The 17472-nt window shown below is 40.6% G+C and overlaps 1 protein-coding gene across 3 annotated transcripts in view; it reads right to left on the bottom strand.

Moving 5' to 3' along the window:
- Positions 1-16820, bottom strand: part of rpa1 (replication protein A1) — a 29194-nt gene extending 12374 nt beyond the window's left edge. Inside the window, exons 1-12 of one of the 3 annotated variants that reach the window (XM_086081168.1) lie at positions 16526-16820; positions 16256-16303; positions 14867-14945; positions 14616-14724; positions 13306-13394; positions 13120-13206; positions 10570-10702; positions 9805-9907; positions 9664-9732; positions 9050-9242; positions 8835-8971; positions 7001-7149 (exon numbers count right to left, since the gene is read on the bottom strand). In XM_086081168.1, coding sequence (XP_085937294.1) covers positions 7001-7149; positions 8835-8971; positions 9050-9242; positions 9664-9732; positions 9805-9907; positions 10570-10702; positions 13120-13206; positions 13306-13394; positions 14616-14724; positions 14867-14945; positions 16256-16303; positions 16526-16555 — 1226 coding nt within the window. In that variant the 5' untranslated portion in view covers positions 16556-16820. Of the gene's footprint in view, positions 1-7000; positions 7150-8834; positions 8972-9049; positions 9243-9663; positions 9733-9804; positions 9908-10569; positions 10703-13119; positions 13207-13305; positions 13395-14615; positions 14725-14866; positions 14946-16038; positions 16184-16255; positions 16304-16525 lie in introns of those variants that run through there. The other 2 variants (XM_086081169.1, XM_086081170.1) reach the window with 2 other exon arrangements.
- Between the last annotated feature and the right edge of the window lie 652 nt (positions 16821-17472).

Raw genomic sequence — 17472 nt, forward strand, 5'->3', positions numbered from 1 at the left:
ATCGATCAATACTAAAAAGCGCATTGATGTCGACGATGATGATGACTCCGAGCTTGACGCCAAAGTTGGAAGCCTTGACGCGACCGTTATGATCACCGGCTAAGCGCGGCTAGCGCTGTTAACGCCGGAAAACGCGCACAATAACCGACCGGGTACTTCTACACAATCGGACATTCGATCGGGCGATGGAGAGTTGTCGAAAAGCATCGACCAATGCACATTGATGATGATGATGATGGTGAATCCCGAGGTTGACGCCACAGTTTGACGCCACAGTTGGACGCGGCCTTTATTCTCACGTCATAAAGCATCACCGGCTAGCTCTGCTAACGCCAGAGCTGCACATGCGGACATTTTGTCGGACAATGAAGAGTACCCCGAGTCCAATGCATATTCATCGGAGGAGCGGGTACAGTCTGATCACGGAGAAGACACTGTTTCTGGACTACGGAGCCACCATGAATGGAGTGGATAAGATGGATCAGAACATCTCTTACCACCCGGTATAGCAACTGAAGGACATGAGGAAGCCAGACGTAACACCACCGTAACGTAACCATAACATGATCCTGATATTAGACTTTATGGCAACACACACTGCAGTATATACTTGCTATTCCCCGGAAAAAAACGGCCTGCAAGAAAGTGTAGCTTCTGCACGCGAAGAGGCAATCGCAGTGAAACTAATCTGTTTTGCAAATCATGTTGCGTCTCCTTGCACGCAGGGGAGTGTTTCACAAAAAGAAAAACTGTCGTTGAAACATCCACATATTTGTAAATAGCACCACAGTTGCACACATTTGTAAATAGTTTGCCAAATTGTTGTCAAATTGTTACACTGTTGAATGTAAATAAACGTATTTTGCTATCAAAAAACACTTTTTTATTCTTGGTGGTAGTGTTTTATAGAAGTAAAGCACTATTTAGGTGTTTGTGGCATCATTCATGGACAAAAAGAAGTGTAAAATTCACTAGAGTGCATGAAATAATATCGTTTCACTAAAAGCTTGATTTCTCCGTATTTGGGTCCAAAACAAGCGAAATCTGGTGAAACTAACCATTTTCTATTGTTGATTACTAAAGAACGGAATAAGGTAGAAACAAACTTTTTTTTCTGATGAAAGATGAAAGTTTAATCTTTCATTTGGTAGTATGTGTGTTTCCATAGTCCAAACAGAACATTTTCTGTGGACCTTGAAAGATCAGTCAAAATGCTTAAATCGGCTGGCACTGACGGCATCCCTTTTCTGAAAACGTCTGGCAGTCAAAGAGTTAAACAGTGATTCACTGGTTTGCAATAATTTAAATAAACTGTTTATTTCTTACTCTAAGTAGATTTATGTTTTTAATATGCGCAGCAAACAGCCAGTATAACATGTGCAAGGACCCGTACGAAAGAAGCGGGAGCTTATTTATTGCATGTGCGAGTGCACTCGCACTAGGCTGCCACCACACTTGAATTTTTAAGCGTTCTCTCTCATAAACAGTAAAAAGAAAAAAAAAATCAAGCAGAAGCAAATCGAGTCCCCGGCCACAAATTCAGCCAGTGCTGCTCTACAAAAGAACAAAAACGTTAGCATATCAGGCTAATATAAGAGCAGAATGATAACGAAGCGTGAGGGTCACGGGGCTTCGGCGAAGGCGCCTCGCTTGCTTCTCCCCCCCCCCCCCATCACGGCGGATGAAAGAAGGACAGGAGCGACGGCGAGGCTGACACGACGCGTCGGCATGGCCTTGAGTGACAACGTGGAAAGCTTTTGGCGCCGTCCGCATGTGGGAGTAAACACGCCAAAGTGAGAGAGGCTGTACCGACTGTTTGTGGCTGTGAGGGTTGAGGTTGCTTTCTAGATGTGCTGTTGCCACCTGGTGGCACACAATAGTAATGCGTGTGTCCTTTTTTTTTTTTCCAGGAAAAAAAGAGCAACTTTGTTCCGTTTGACTGGAATGCATGGAATGTATTTGAGCTGCAACAGACGCGGGACAAGGGGGGGGGGGGGGGGGGTGAACTTTAAAACCGCAATCTAACTTCAACAGCCCATTTTGCTGAAAGCAATTGTTGCTGTCAAACGAGTCTTGTCGTTCTCCTCTTTCGCTAGTTCGGGATAAGTGGCGCTTGTCTTCACGTCAGGCATGTTGCCCAAACACCACTTGAGGCCAGACTCGAAGGGACGAGCGCAGGAAACTTAGAGGGAGACGTGTAGATGCGCACTTTTATGTCAACCCTCAAACTTTTTTAAATGACATTTTCTGTGGCCTAAACGATATCGACCGAGTAATCCTGCTAACGAGCAAACAAGAAAATAAACTCCCTCACAAAAGGTAATTAGAGGAAGAAATGCTAATACGGAGTAAAGACAATTCTTCAGACAAAAGTCCCAAAGGCGTGTGTGTGTGTGTGCGTGTGCGTGTGCGCGTGTGCGTGCGTGTGCGTGTGTGTGTGTGTGTGTGTGTGTGTGTGACGCCTCGGTGCCAACTGCACAATGGCTGAAAGGGCCGCCCTGAAAAGAATCATCGCAAGAGTCACTGGAAGCTTAATTGATTTGCTCCCTTTTTCAGTTTGCCATCGTGGACTGGGCGTGTGGCGGCCGCACTGAGACCAAGGGATTATTAGAATTGCAACAAAGCGCGCTTGGCCTTGTAACGTCTGAATGAAACGGGCACAATGGCACATTGCGTATCAGCAGACTGTATGAATGTTAGGCCGCCTTGGAATGAAGACTCTTTTCTCGCTGAAGACGCGTTTCCTTCGGTTGAGAGCAGTAAGATGTGATATTTGTTGCGGGCTGCATGATTATCGGCCGGGACGATTGTCGCTGCAGATATTTGGCATTGTGACTGATATGAGCATCGGCCTCATTACGAATCTGAAAGCCGACAACGCTGGTATCTCGCAAATTTAGGGTTTTCATCAGGATTTTGTAAGATGGTCCCAGACCAGTTTTTACTTACTTACTAACATATTCAGACCATTTTTTAACTGTCTGCGTAGATCTTTTGAAACCTTTTACAAACCCTGACAAAAAAAACTAATTAGCTCCATTTGTGGGATACAGGGGACTTTAATTGATTGATTTATTAAAATTTCCACTTTATAAAAAAAATTATGCTGACACTGGGAACTCCCTATATTTTTTTTTTTATTAAATTTGGAAAATTTTCAAAATGTATTTACAGCAGAACACTTTAGGGAACTATTTACATCCTGGAAGTTACCTGCAATTTTTTAAAATAACTTTAAACAAAGCTGGTAATTCTTTATATGTTTAAAAGTAAAAGAAAAAAAAACGCGCTATATATAACGCTAATATTCTCGCTTTTACTGCAAAAGAATATCGGCTTGAAATATCGGTTATCAGTCTCCTTGAATGCTAAATGCTAATAATCGGTATCTCTTGAAAAACCATACCTGTCTAATCACTACTACATGCCGAACATTTGACTGTTTTACAATACTTATTAGTCCTTTCGTATTTAACTTTGCTGTGTGTCACAAGTTGGGTTTCCATCCACCCATTTTTATTTGAATTTTCAAGATATATGAAAATGAAACTGAATGGAAACGCTAAAAATAAAAATGGGACAAAATTAGCACAAAAAAAAAAAATTACGCTTAGAAAGGGTTGATTTTGAAGCGTATCGAAAAAAGCACATTTTGGCTAATGAAACACTTCCGGGAACATCACACGCACGTTTGTCGTCCCAAAGCAATGTCGAACAACCGAATGCAATTTTAGATGGAAAACAGCAGAGAAATACTACGGTTGGTCAAGAACTACAAAAGAAAACTCGTACGCTTCCTGGTTTTCTTCTTCTTCTTCTTTTAAATTACTGGCGGATCACATCTCTAAGGTGTATACCGCCACCTGCAGCTTGTAATGTGTTAACACACACACATACTTTGGCCACACCCAATTTTAAAAGAACAAAATCAGCCTTGGTCGTGCCCTAGTAGAAACGTCACGTAGACTCGGGAGGTCTTGTTGGTCGCTCTCAATCAGTAAAGACAAACGACTGCCTCTGACTACATGAAGTATCGTCTACAATTGGGAGAGAAGCTGCGGGGGCGAACACTGAAAACCGCCATCAAACAATTAGAGCGAGTCAAGATGTCCCGATTTAAGAAGTGCTCTTAATTTGTCTCCTGCTCAGCTGCAAAGTAGAGTCACAACTCGTTGTCACGTCATACTTGAAATCTCTCACGAGCCGTTGCAAGAATGTGGTCGATGATGTAAACAAACCCTTTGGATGCCAGTAAATAGACGCATCAGGAATGGAGAGAGGTTACACGTGTCGAGCAAACTTTCTGAACTGGAAATCGGTGTTGCTAACGAGGACATTAGTATGGATTTCATTCCACCTGCAAATACATATGCGATAAGGACGGCAATATATGCCCTTCCCTCGGATAAAGAATGACTTCCATTTCCATGCAATGCGCTCACTGGAGCAAGCCCATCCGCCCCTCCCTCAACCACAGCACAATGCAGGGAAATCTTGATAATGACAATCAGAACATGCGGCGTATTAACTCATTCACGGCAAAAATTCCTTTGAACAATTTCTATTAGTTTCACATTTTTTCCCACTTTTGTTAACAAGAGTATGAAAACCTAGACTTTTTTTTCGTACATTTAGAACAGATAGGAAATGTACGATTAAATCGTGAGTTAACTATTGAAGTAATGAGATTAATTACAATTAACTCTTTGACTGCCAGACGTTTTCAGAAAAGGGATGCCGCCAGTGCCAGCCGATTTAAGCATTTTGACTGATTTTCAAGGTCCACAGAAAATGTTCTGTTTGGACTATGGAAACACACGTACTACCAAATGAAAGATTGGACTTTCATCTTTCATCAGAAAAAAAGAGTTTGTTTCTACCTTATTCCGTTCTTTAGTAATCAACAATAGAAAATGGTTAGTTTGACCCAATTTCGCCTGTGTTGGACCAAAATACGGAGAAATCAAGCTTTTAGTGAAACGATATTATTTCATGCATTCTAGTGAATTTGACACTTCTTTTTGTCCATGAATGATGCCACAAACACCTAAATAGTGCTTTACTTCTATAAAACACTACCACCAAGAATGAAAAAGTGTTTTTTGATAGCAAAATACGTTTATTTACATTCAACAGTGTAACAATTTGACAACAATTTGGCAAACTATTTACAAATGTGTGCAACTGTGGTGCTATTTACAAATATGTGGATGTTTCAACGACAGTTTTTCTTTTTGTAACACTCTCCTGCGTGCAAAGAGACGTAACAGCATTTGCACAACAGATTGCCTCTTCGCGTGTGCCACTTTCTTGCAGGCCGTTTTTTTCCGGGGAATAGCAAGTATATACTGCAGTGTGTCATCAAGTCTAATATCAGGATCATGCTACGGTTACGTTACGGTGGTGTTACGTCTCGCTTCCCCGTGTCCTTCAGTTGCTATACCGGGTTGGTAGGAGATGTTCTGATCCATTTTATCCACTCCATTCATGGTGGCATCGTAGTCCAGAAACAGTGTCTTCTCCGTGATCAGACTGTACCCGCTCCTCCGATGAATATGCATTGGACTCGGGGTACTCTTCATTGTCCGATCGAATGTCCGCTTGTGCAGCTCCGCGTTTTCCGGCCTTAGCAGCGCTAGCAGCGCTAGCCGCGCTTTGCCGGTGGGGCTTACTACGTGTTCATAACAGTCACGTTGGCGTAGAGCTTCATCTTCATCATCATCATCAATCTGCATTGGTCGATGCCAACTCTCCATCGCCCGATCGAATGTCCGCTTGTGCAGAAGTACCCGGCCGGCTATTGTGCGCGTTTTCCGGCCTTAGCAGCGCTAGCCGCGCTAGCTGCGCGTAGCCGGTGAGGCTTACTACGTGATCGTAAACACGTCCAGGCTTCCAACTTTGGCGTCAAACTCGCAGTCATCATCATCATCATCATCAATCTGCATTGGTCGATGCCAACTCTCCATCGCCCGATCGAATGTCCGCTTGTGCAGAAGTACCCGGCCGGCTATTGTGCGCGTTTTCCGGCCTTAGCAGCGCTAGCCGCGCTAGCCGCGCGTAGCCGGTGAGGCTTACTACGTGATAGTAACAGGCCAAAGCTTCCAACTTTGGCGTAGAGCTCGTTGTCATCATCATCGTTGACATCAATGCGCTTTTTAGTATTGATTGATGCTTTCCGTCTTTGAAAAAAATGCTCAAGCGTGAGCTGCTTGTAACCGGTTGCTTGGTCTAGCCATTGTGGCTTGGATCAGCCATTGTCTCCTCAACACTCTAGCTCCGCCTCACGTCTGCTACTGACGCCCACGGTGGGCGGCCCATCCAACCTTGTGCAAAGAGAGTCATCGCTGCCCTCTAGGGGCCAAAACGAGTCTTTGACTAATCATATCTGCCTGATACTTTCAGCACAGCTGCCCAAGGCTTTCCTGCACCCGTTTTTGAAAAAAAAAAAAAAAAACATAGGGGACGTCTTTTAACGTCCTCGGCGCCCTTCCCTAGGTTTATGCTAAACGTTTTATAACGTTTATGGCAGTCAAAGAGTTAAAAAATGTAATTGTCTGACGTGATTAAAGAAAAGATTATTAAAAATTAGGGTTGTCAGGCGATTATAATTTTTATTTGGAATTAATTGCATGACTTCACGAGTTAACTCACAATTAATCACAAATTTTATATCTGTTCTAAATGTAGAAAAAAAAAATCCTAGGTTTTCATACATAAAAAATTTTCAACTAATAGAAATAGTTCAAATGAATATTTGACGTCTATAACCGTCAATGGCAGTGAATGAGTTAACTTGGGAATTGAAAATGCAACATTCCTTGCGCTACGGCCAACCATAAGAAGGAGGCATTGGGGCGGAATAAATGGATAGAAAGAATGTAAATTGTATAAGATGTCTCCTACTTCCTGTTCAAAGCACCTTGTCACACGTGTACAAGGAGGAAGATGGGAAGCAATTTCCCCAAAAGGTGCATCGTGTGCGAGCCTCGTGCGGCCTTACCAGCCTCGCAACTTGTACGCCTCGGGGACGTCCGGGTTGATCATCATGGTGCTGCTGAAGGACGCCGAGAGCGAGCGGCCGCCGAAGTCGGAAACCTTGGCGCTCTTAATGGCCACGATGGGCTGAGAGGTGCCGTCGAACTGCTCCGCCTGCGCCCCGAAGGACAAAATCATTATGAGCGCAACAAATAAGGCATCGCATCTGTTTTGATCCACACTTGAAAAAGCTCCAATTCTAATCTATGGATATCCAACTGCAGGTGTTGTTTTTCTTCCTTCATATTTATGCTGGCATGAGTCATATTTCTGCCACTTTGGAGAAAGAAAAAGAATCACAATTGTATCACCTGAACCCGCCTAAGAGACGGACAGTTTACTTGGATTTTAGCGGTACACAAAGTACTTAGGAACTAAATGTTAGCACAAACAAAGCAAGCCGGGGGAAAAAAAAATCCTTAGCACTTGTTGTTTGGCATAAACCAACTTGTGTGGCTTCAGCGGGTCCCTTCGGTGAAGAGCGGATAAACAAACGGGAGAAGCCTGCCCCCCCCCCCCCCTTCGTAAACAAATAAAAATGGGCAAACTGAGCACAGTCCCAGTGAGCTGCAGGTAAAGAGTCAACATCTGGAGCGACTGTAAGCGTCGCTCAATAACGCCACATTTGGAATGTGGAGTGGTGAAGGTAAGAACAGAAAATAAGGCCATAGCGAGAGGGGATAAGCGGTATTGTACATATGTGGAGTTGTATAATAAACGACTGAATAGATTATGAGCATGTAATCCTAATGAAACCGAAAAAAATAAAATAATCTGCCTAAACGATTAGCATCAGCCGATTCAATTGGGCTGTGCAATTAATCAAACTTCAATTACAATTAATTTCACTTAATTACAAAATCAGCATAATTGTAAATAATAATAATAAAAAAAAAAAGATTAATATGAAAGTATGGAGCTAACGACCTTCTCTTTAAACCAAACTGTTTTGGGAAAAATGGATTGTTTTCTAAATTTAAAAAAGTGACTCTTCAACCACTGCTGTAAAAAAAGACCTGTGATTACTTAATTTTTCTGCAATTTGAAATTGATGACCAAATGTATTTTTGTTGTTTTGTTATATCTGAAAAGTTACCCAAAAAAAAAAGATGAACTCATTTTTGAGTTTTTTTTTAATAAATGCATTTGCATTTATTTAAAAGAATTTTATAAATTTGTTTCATCCAAAAGGAACTTGCATAATTATTAGGGGTGTTCGATCGATTCTGCAATATATCGCGATATTACAATTCGATATGCGGCGAAATCGATTTTGATGATTCACACATTAAGCATGGAAGAATGTTATATTAATGGAACATTAAGCCTTAATATTTGATTTCAGTGCTGTTCAAACATGAAACAGACTGCAACCTGTTTGTTAAATGCGGTGGCTCAGTTATAAGCCGGAATTTTCAGATAAATAAATACATTTTCAGACAAATCTTACAGTGTACATGTAAGTTTACTGATTAGTATTTTCTAAATTTGAGTTAAAAAAAATAAAATAAAATAATAATAATAATAAATCGCAATAATTTATAGATTTGTATCGGGATTAATCGGCATCGAATCGTGACACAAATCGAATCGCCAGGTACTAGGCAATTCACACCCCTAATAATTATAATGTTCCAAACAATCTTAATTTTTTTACTTTTAAACATTTTCTTGTTTTGTACAAAAAAATAAACGATCGTCCAAATCGTGATTTCAACTATTACCAAAATAATCGTGATTAATATTTTCTTCATAAATCGAGCAGCCCTAATTCCTAGCAACTACTAATCTGTACTCACGTCTTCTCCCCACAACGTGAGCGTCACCATCTTGCCGGACGCGTCTATCAGGCTCAGCGCCCGCTTGGACACTTCCCGGTTGGTCTTTGTGGTGAGACGGGTCACTTCGTCCACACTCTTGCACACGCCGATCACGTCTGCGGGGTCGGCGGTCATTGAAGCGTGACGGACCCGGCGGGAAAAATCGGCTTTGACCGGGGCAGACGTCTGCTTACCCACAACGGAATCCTTCTCCTTGTTCTCCAGGTCGCCGATGGAGATGAAGTCGCACTGCAGTACGGGGACGTCGCAGTTGTCCTCGCAGGGAATGATGGAGGTCTCGCCGTTCAGCGTGATCTCGTAGTCGTTCTTCACCGATGTGTATTGCTTGTTGGCCACCTTCAGGGAGCCCTTGGAGATGTAGTAGACCTGACCACGTCGGTACAGACACCGTTCAGAATTTTGCGGCTCTCGACTGGCACACATTGGATATAATAATAATAATAATAATAATAATAATAATAAGCAATGCGATGTTAGGGGCACGTGTGACGATCTCAGGGAGCTTCTATTGTTTGTACTACAATAAAGTGTCATTGCACATCCAATACAGTAGGTGGCAGTGGTGCGCAAGGAGTATTAGCTCCTCTGTAGAGTTGTACTCCGCAATTGTATAGACAAATAATACTATTTATAGTGGTGGCGGAGTGTTGGGGGGGCACAAAACATTTTGGGTACTTGTAAATCCAGCCAAATGCTGACACACGACCTGCAAGCCAAATTCAGCTCTCTAAATAATTAAATTATAAGGAAATAAGTCATCATCATCATCAGGAAGAAAAAGCCCTACCTTGCCGACCTCAATGAGACTGAAATACTTGTCCACTTCTTGGTTGAAGCCGGTCACCCTTATCTCTCCCTGGCACCACAATAAAGTTGAACGTTACAACATTTCCACACTCCAAAAAATGTGCAGTGAAGTAACACTTACGCTCTCGTCCACGATCTCCATGGAGAAAAGTTTGCCTTCGCCGCGCGAGTTGCTCCACGTGCGGATGCTGCTCTTGTTGGTGACGCGGACGCGGATGGTCCATCTGAGGGCGGACACCTCTTCATTTATAATATTTGACTCTGCTGGCCAAAGGCTGCATTTTTCATCGTCAACTCATTCACTGCCATTGACGGCGATAGACGTCAAAAAATCATTTGAACTATTTCTATTAGTTTCACTTTTTTTTTCTCACTTTTGTTAACAAGAGTATGAAAATCTAGAAAAAAAATTATTGTACATTTAGAACAGATATAAAATTTGTGATTAAGCGTGAGTTAACTAGTGAAGTCATGTGATTAATTACGGGGAAAAAAATTATCGCCTGACGCCCCTAATTTTTAATAATCTTTTCTTCTTTAAAAAAAAAAAGTAATTTTAATTATTATTATTTTCAATAAACTTTTTTTTTGGGGGGAGAAAAGTTTATTAAAAATTAGGGGCATCTGGCGATTACATTTTTTTATCATAATTAATCGCATGACTTCACTAGTTAACTCACGATTAATCACAAATGTGATATCTGTTCTAAATGTACAATCATTTTTCCCCCTATGTTTTCATTCAAGTGGGAAAAACTATTTAACTACTAGAAATAGTTCAAATGAATTTTTGACATCTAAAGCCGTGAGTTAATATCCACTCGCTGTCAAATAAGGATAACGTTGACACATTGTGCATGCGCAGGCGTTTTTTGTGAGCACTCACTTTGACAGGTATGGGTTGAGGCTGGCGATGGGCGCCACTTTGGCGGCGGCGGCGGCGGCGGCGCCCGGCGACTTCCCGAAATCTCTGCCGACCGCTCGGTTCACTGGGGGGAGGAAGGAGGCGGAGGAGGGCGCTAAATGGCGTGTGAAGAAGAGCGGAGTGAGATGTACTCGCTTGACGCTGCAATGACCTTTTTCGCAGCAGTCATTTTGGCACAGTGACACAGAAAAGGAGTAAGCAGAGACACAGTAGCTTTGTTTCATAATACATACTCACATATAATGTACATGGGAGTAAAAAAAAAAAAAAAAAGGGGGGGGGGGGCTCTCCCGGGCAGGGCTGAACGATTTTGAATATTAATCCAATTGTGATTTTCCCTCCCTCACTATTGTCATTGCTATTTAATGTGCACGTTTTTTTTCATATATTTTTAACAAACAAGCCAATACATTAATCTGTATTTAAATTTGGGATGGACTGGTTCCAATTCCAGGTACCTGTATTGGGCCGATACCAGCCTTATTTTAAGGGTACTCCCCAAACAAAACAAAACAAATGATTCACCCTTTGCAGTAGTTGAGGTTATAGGCCTACTGTGGAAGTTTGACAAACAAAGTTCATTTTAATCATGGTCAAAATGATTTCCCATGGTTTCAAGGTACCAGTGCTGATGATCAGCCCTCTTGTGGCCGTTTTATTATCAGGAACTAGGAATTAGAAGAATATAAAACTCCAATTAATTTCATGCAATTTTAAGGTAAAATGCTATATTTTGATATATAAAAGTCTTCTTTTTTTTTTTTACCTGTCTGGAAAATGTATGTTTCAAAAGCAGTAGTGGTATCGGTTAAAGGTGTCAGGCGATTCAATTTTGTAATAATAATTAATCGCATGACTTCAATAGTTAAGATTAATCACAAATTTTAAATCTCTTCTAAATGTACTTTTTTTTTTCAGTCTTAACATAAAAAGCGGGAAAAAAATGTAAACTACTAAAAACATGGCTGCATCTTTTAGTCATTGATACAGTAATTTCATAATTCATCAAATTGTACTGTAATTTTCTTCTGCCATTAGATGGCATAATTGCATTTGCAACACGTTAGCGACTGACAGCTCAGTGCATTTTTCTTTTCATGTGAAGATCCATCCAATCTGTAACATGAAGTAACTTTTTTTTTTTTATTGAAAAACACAACTTGACCCCAGTCTCCACAAATATATTATTATTATTATGGTTAAATTTTGACATAGACGTGTCTTCTGCGTTGCGACATGAACTCCCCCAGTGCAGTCTCTCCAAGTAAGGGATGGTCATTAATCGCGCGTTAAAGGAACTCAAAATTAACACACCCCTAGTATCGGTACGTGGTATCAGAATCTGTGCCTCGTAATGGTATCTGTCTGAAAAAGAGACAAGTGCTATGGAACGTCACAATTTTTTTTTTTACGGTACTTGGTGTAAAAAATTTGAGAGTCCCTGTATTAGAGGAAATACGGTACTTGCCACTTGCTTTATGGAAACCGTTTCAACTGAATTACACCACTTGCAATGGTGGCCAGAACTGTCATGTGCGTTTCGAATGGGGCAAAAAATAATAATAATAATGTCATCAATGAACATTTAAATGTGCAGTTGGCGGCTCAAGTACAGGAGAAGGAAGCGGCACATAAAAAGGGTGCGAGATGGCAGCCTGGCATTGCGAAAGATGATTCACAGAACAGAGGCGAGTGTGAAACACTGTTACCTCCACCCAGGGAGCGCGAGAGAGCGGTCCAAACACGTGAGCCTCCCCCGTTTTGACGGTTTGATTTATTTATTTATTTTTTTGCGTGCAGCTCACGCGGAGGATTAGAGTTCAAAGTGTCCGCTTAAATCCTCCCACTTGGTCAGCGGCTGCACTTGCGGTAATTAAGCCCCCGGCTTGAGGCGCCAACAATGACCGCGCTGATGAGGAGGCTGCTCGGCCCGAAACTCAAATCCTCCTCCGCACGGCAGATTAGAGGGATGAAGGAGACGCGATGACATTAGAGAGCCAAGAAGAGAGAGAGAGGAAAAAGAAAAAGAAGAAGAAAAAAAAAACCACCTTCCTCAGAGCTGGATTACTCCTGGGTTTTTTTTTTTGCTAAAAATTTTTTGAAAAGTCTTCTTCAAAGGGGTTGACAAAATGTCCTGCCTGCCACCTTGTATTTAGAAGAGTGAAGAAATGCTCCCATCTGGTGGTTGATATTAAATATAAATGCATTTTTAAGATTTTAGCAAAGTTTGACATTTCATTTTCAGATGGTCTAATCTATGTATTAAGGGTAAGGCATTTATCAGGTAGGAGGCCTTCACTTTTTAAGATGACTGCAACAAAAAGTTCAAAAACTGCAAATAATCCAACAGTAAATTTAAGAACATTTCTCTCTGAGCTGATACTCTTATGTAGAGTGGAAAAGTGTGCTGTGGTCTGACGAGTCCAAGAAAATCATGGACGTCGTATTTGAACATTTGTTTTTCTTTATCAAAAAATTAAATCAAGAAAGCAATAAGCAAGCAACACTCACTGTCATTCCCAATTTGAGCCTGAAGTGGAGGACGGCTGACTGGCGCGGCTGGGGGCGGGGCCTGCTGTGCGGGGGCTTTAATCTGTCCTGCACGCACACGACCATTCGAGACACGTCGTTTAGACGACGAAACAATTTCACTTCTAGTTCCACATGAAAATACTTTGGGTTGCGCTGAAGCGTTACCGTCGCTGTAAGGCGTCGGGTTGCCGATTCGGCCGTTGACGTCTGCCGCGGGCTTGAGGACCTCGATCTCCAAAATGATTACCACACGTCTGGCATGAAGATTAGAAAACACAAAATGAGCTTCCATATTAACAAAGGAAGAAGAAATTAGAAATGAAAGACATTCAATCCATTTGTTAATTGTATAATAAAGTCCACTGAGTAAACATATCTCAAAAGACACCAAAAATGTTGAAAATAGGAAAAGGAAAAAAGGATAGAAAATTTTTATTTTTTGTTTTGCTAAGAAAACCCCAAATATTCTGTCCAATAAAAAAGTAATTTAAACTATATATGAATATTTACTTTTATTTTGTTCTGAAGCATATTTGCTAATGACAAAACAATATGTTAATTACTGCTTACATACCTCGACACTTTGTATTCCATTCTCATATAAAATTTCCTACTTTTCCTACTAAATTCAACATTGTTTGTAAAATTAACTCATTCACTGCCATTGACGGCTATACACGTCAAAAATGCATTTAAACTATTTCTATTAGTTTAAAAAATGTTCCCGTTTTTGTTAACAAGAGTATGAAAACCTAGGAAACGTTGTACATTTAGAACAGATGTAAAATGTGTGATTAATTGTGAGTTAAATAGTGAAGTCATGCGATTAGTTACGATTAAAAATGGTAATCACCTGACACCCCTAATTTTTTAATAATCTTTTCTTTAAAAAAAAAACATTAAAAATTGGAAAAAATAATAATTACAATTATTTATTTATTTATTTTTATTAAGAAAAGATTATTAAAAATTAGGTGTGTCAGGTGATTCATTTTTTTTATCGTAATTAATCACCTGACTTCACTAGTGATTATCATGATTAATCACAAATTTTATATCTGTTCTAAATGTACAAAAACAATTGTAATCGCCTGGCGCCCCTAATTTTTAATAATCTTTTCTTTAAAAAAAAAAAAAAGGATTAAAAAATATGTTTTTTTGTTTAAAAGATAAGATTATTAAAAATTAGGGGCATCAAGCGATTCAAATTTGTAATCGTAATTAATCGCATGACTTCACTAGTTAACTCACGATTAATCACACATTTTATATCTGTTCTAAATGTACAACATTTTCTAGGTTTTCATACTCTTGTGAACAAAAACGGGAAAAAAGTTAAACTAATAGAAATAGTTCAAATGAATTTTTTAAAAGTCTATAGCTGTCAATGGCAGCGAATGAGTTAATAAGCACAACTTCTCATCAGAAGCATCCACAACATGTCCAAAAAAGAGAGACAAGATGAGAGACGTTACCGTCCATCCTTGAGAATATTGGTCACGTGTCTCTTGAGAAGAACGACACAGTTGGGGGCCAGTCGGTTGTCTTCGGCCATGCAGTTGAGTTGTGTGCAAAGCATGAATGCTGCGTAAGGAGGGGAAGAGGAAAAACACTTTTTATAACCATGCCACATTTGATCTTACAATACAGACGACCGAGTCCAGGGAAACATGATCCTAATAGTAAATGGTGAATAAAAGGAAGGGGGGGGGACACATATACTTACAAGACATGGAATGTCGTCCATCGCTCATCATCACACGAAAGCGAGCTGGACCGTTTCCACCCTCAATTTTACGGATGCTCTGAAATAAGAGAGGTGGTTTAGGGTGTGTATTATCTGTTTTCTATAGTGATTGTTCACATTAACTCATTCACTGTCATTGACGGTTATAGACGTAAAAAAACCAAAAACATTTTAACTACTTCTATTAGTTTTTAAAAAAAAATCCTACTTTTGTTAACAAGAGTATGAAAACCTAGATTTTTTTATTGTACATTTAGAACAGATATAAAAAAATTGGATTAATCGTGAGTTAACAATTGAATTCATGCTAATAATTACAAGTAAAAAATTTAATCGCCTGATGCCCCTAATTTTTAATAATCATCTCGCCAGGCAATAATTTTTTTTTATTGTAATTAATCGCATGACTTCACCAGTTAACTCATGATTAATCACAAATTTTAGATCTGTTCTAAATGTACATTTTCATACTCTGGTTAACAAGTGGAAAAAAATGTTAAACTAATAGAAATAGTTCAAATTAATTTTTGACGTCTATAGCCGTCAATGGCAGTGAATGAGTTAATGATTCAAGACTTTTGAATTCCATGTTTAATTAAATTTAAGATCAACTTCTAAATATTCCCAAACTAAGTGGATATTTTGCCATGACTGGCAACTCACCACTTAGCGCTATTTTGCTGTGAATAAAAGTACCAATAATGCGCCAGAGAATGTGTACTACCTTCGCGGCCCTGAAAGTGCCAGGTGATGAGTTAAATTCCTGCTTTGCGCATTATTTTTTTTTTTTTACTACAATTTCTTACTGCCTGATAACCTTGCTCTAGGGGTTATGGTTCGGCTGGCAATGCCTATCTTCGGTAGGAAAACAAAATGGAAACTTTGTGAAAAGACTTTCTGACGGGGTGTGAAGCATGGCCAGTGAAGGCCGTTCACGGCAAAATAGAGCTAGCAGGAGAGTTGCCGGTGCTGTGCTGTATAATTCACCCCTGGCCTTAAATTATCATTACATATTTCAGGCTTGGGTGCTCATAGGTGCCTCAAGATCACTCTGGTTATTCTTACTAACTCCATGAATAAACAATGAAAAGCATTGATTTCGCACTGGGATGAACACAACCTGTTTTAAATGCCTGATGTTTTGAACTTACCGGTTGATAAGAAGAACCTGGTTCGCGTTAAATTCATTAAAGCTGCCAACAAAAAAAAAAAAGCAAACTAACTTCACCTCGGTAAGGGAATTTTCAGATAGGGTGCATTCTACCGCACAGCACCTGTCCGATCACGGCAAAAATAACCGCTGCTTGTCAAATCTGTGCCTAGACTCTAAAAAGATCGTGGACTATCGTGTTGAATCATAACACTCACCACCAATTGAAGCACAGCGTCGTTTCCACCGTTTCCACTGGACAAGGCCTGGGAAGCAGCAGTTAATCGAGTCAATAATGTCCGTTTGTCCACAACACATTTCAAAACTCATTTTGGCTTGACGTTCATGTAAATATCAGTTTTTGTGATGCGCGGCGACAACAGCAAAAGTTGAATACATATTCTAACGTTTGACAATTTAAGCTAGCTGACATTATCGATGGAGACGCCACACAGGACAGGCACACAAATAAAGTAAGCCAGCCATACCTCTATCGCTCCTTCCGTCAGCGTAATCATGTCTGCGAAGAAGATGTACTGTTTTTAAACACTGTATTTTAAAGAATGAGAAACACTCCGGACTTTGGATGTCTTCTTTCTTCCAGATTGTGAACGCAGTCAACTGAACGGTTCTCAATGGCGCCAACGCTTCGACCGTCCCGCCAGGCAGCGTCTACTTCCTGTTTCCGCTTCATTTTACTGATCCCATTGCAGCGGCGTTCAATGGTGCCAATCGGCAATAAATGCGGCCGAAGACCAAGGAACTGACCTTAGATCAGCACCGTGACAGAGCTGGGAAAACGCAAAGCGCATGCTTTGTACGTCACCACGATGCGTTCGATGACATCGAAAAAATGGGAAATGTCTATATGCAGCCTTGCAGAATGAATTTTTGTTGATAAAAATTGGTGCTGTGGCATTTTTGGGCTGATAATATTGTTCTGTGGGAGGAAAGCAAGTACAGTAGACACCTTTTGTATTAATAAGGGAAATATTTGTGGGAAAGAAGGAAGGCTACGACGAATATAACAAGGATAGGAAACCCTAATTTGGTCTTTCTTGATACTACTGTACTGAAGACCCAGTGGGGTAGATGCCACGTACTTCCGACTTCCGGGTTTCACACATCAGCGTCGTTTCCTGCCACTGATGGCCGCGTTCCAACACTCGCACCCCCACGCCCCCCAACCGCGTCTCAACTCTCTGAAATGCTTCGGACAACCGAGACAGACACACTACACACTCGCACCCGTCAACGCGCAAAAGGAAGTCCCGCCTCCTCCGTGGCATATACCCCATTGAAGCTTTCAACTGAATTTCTGCAGTTCTGTGTGTTGTAGAGTTCTGGAAAGATTTGAGGAATTTATGTAAAGCCTGAGCATTTAAATATATTTAAAAAAAATAAAAAGTGTTTACCTACCTTTCTCCCATCCTGT

This window comes from Leptonotus elevatus, chromosome 7, assembly GCF_054856555.1.
Source record: "Leptonotus elevatus isolate MCC_2025b chromosome 7, RoL_Lele_1.0, whole genome shotgun sequence".
NCBI classification, from domain to species: Eukaryota; Metazoa; Chordata; class Actinopteri; order Syngnathiformes; family Syngnathidae; genus Leptonotus; species Leptonotus elevatus.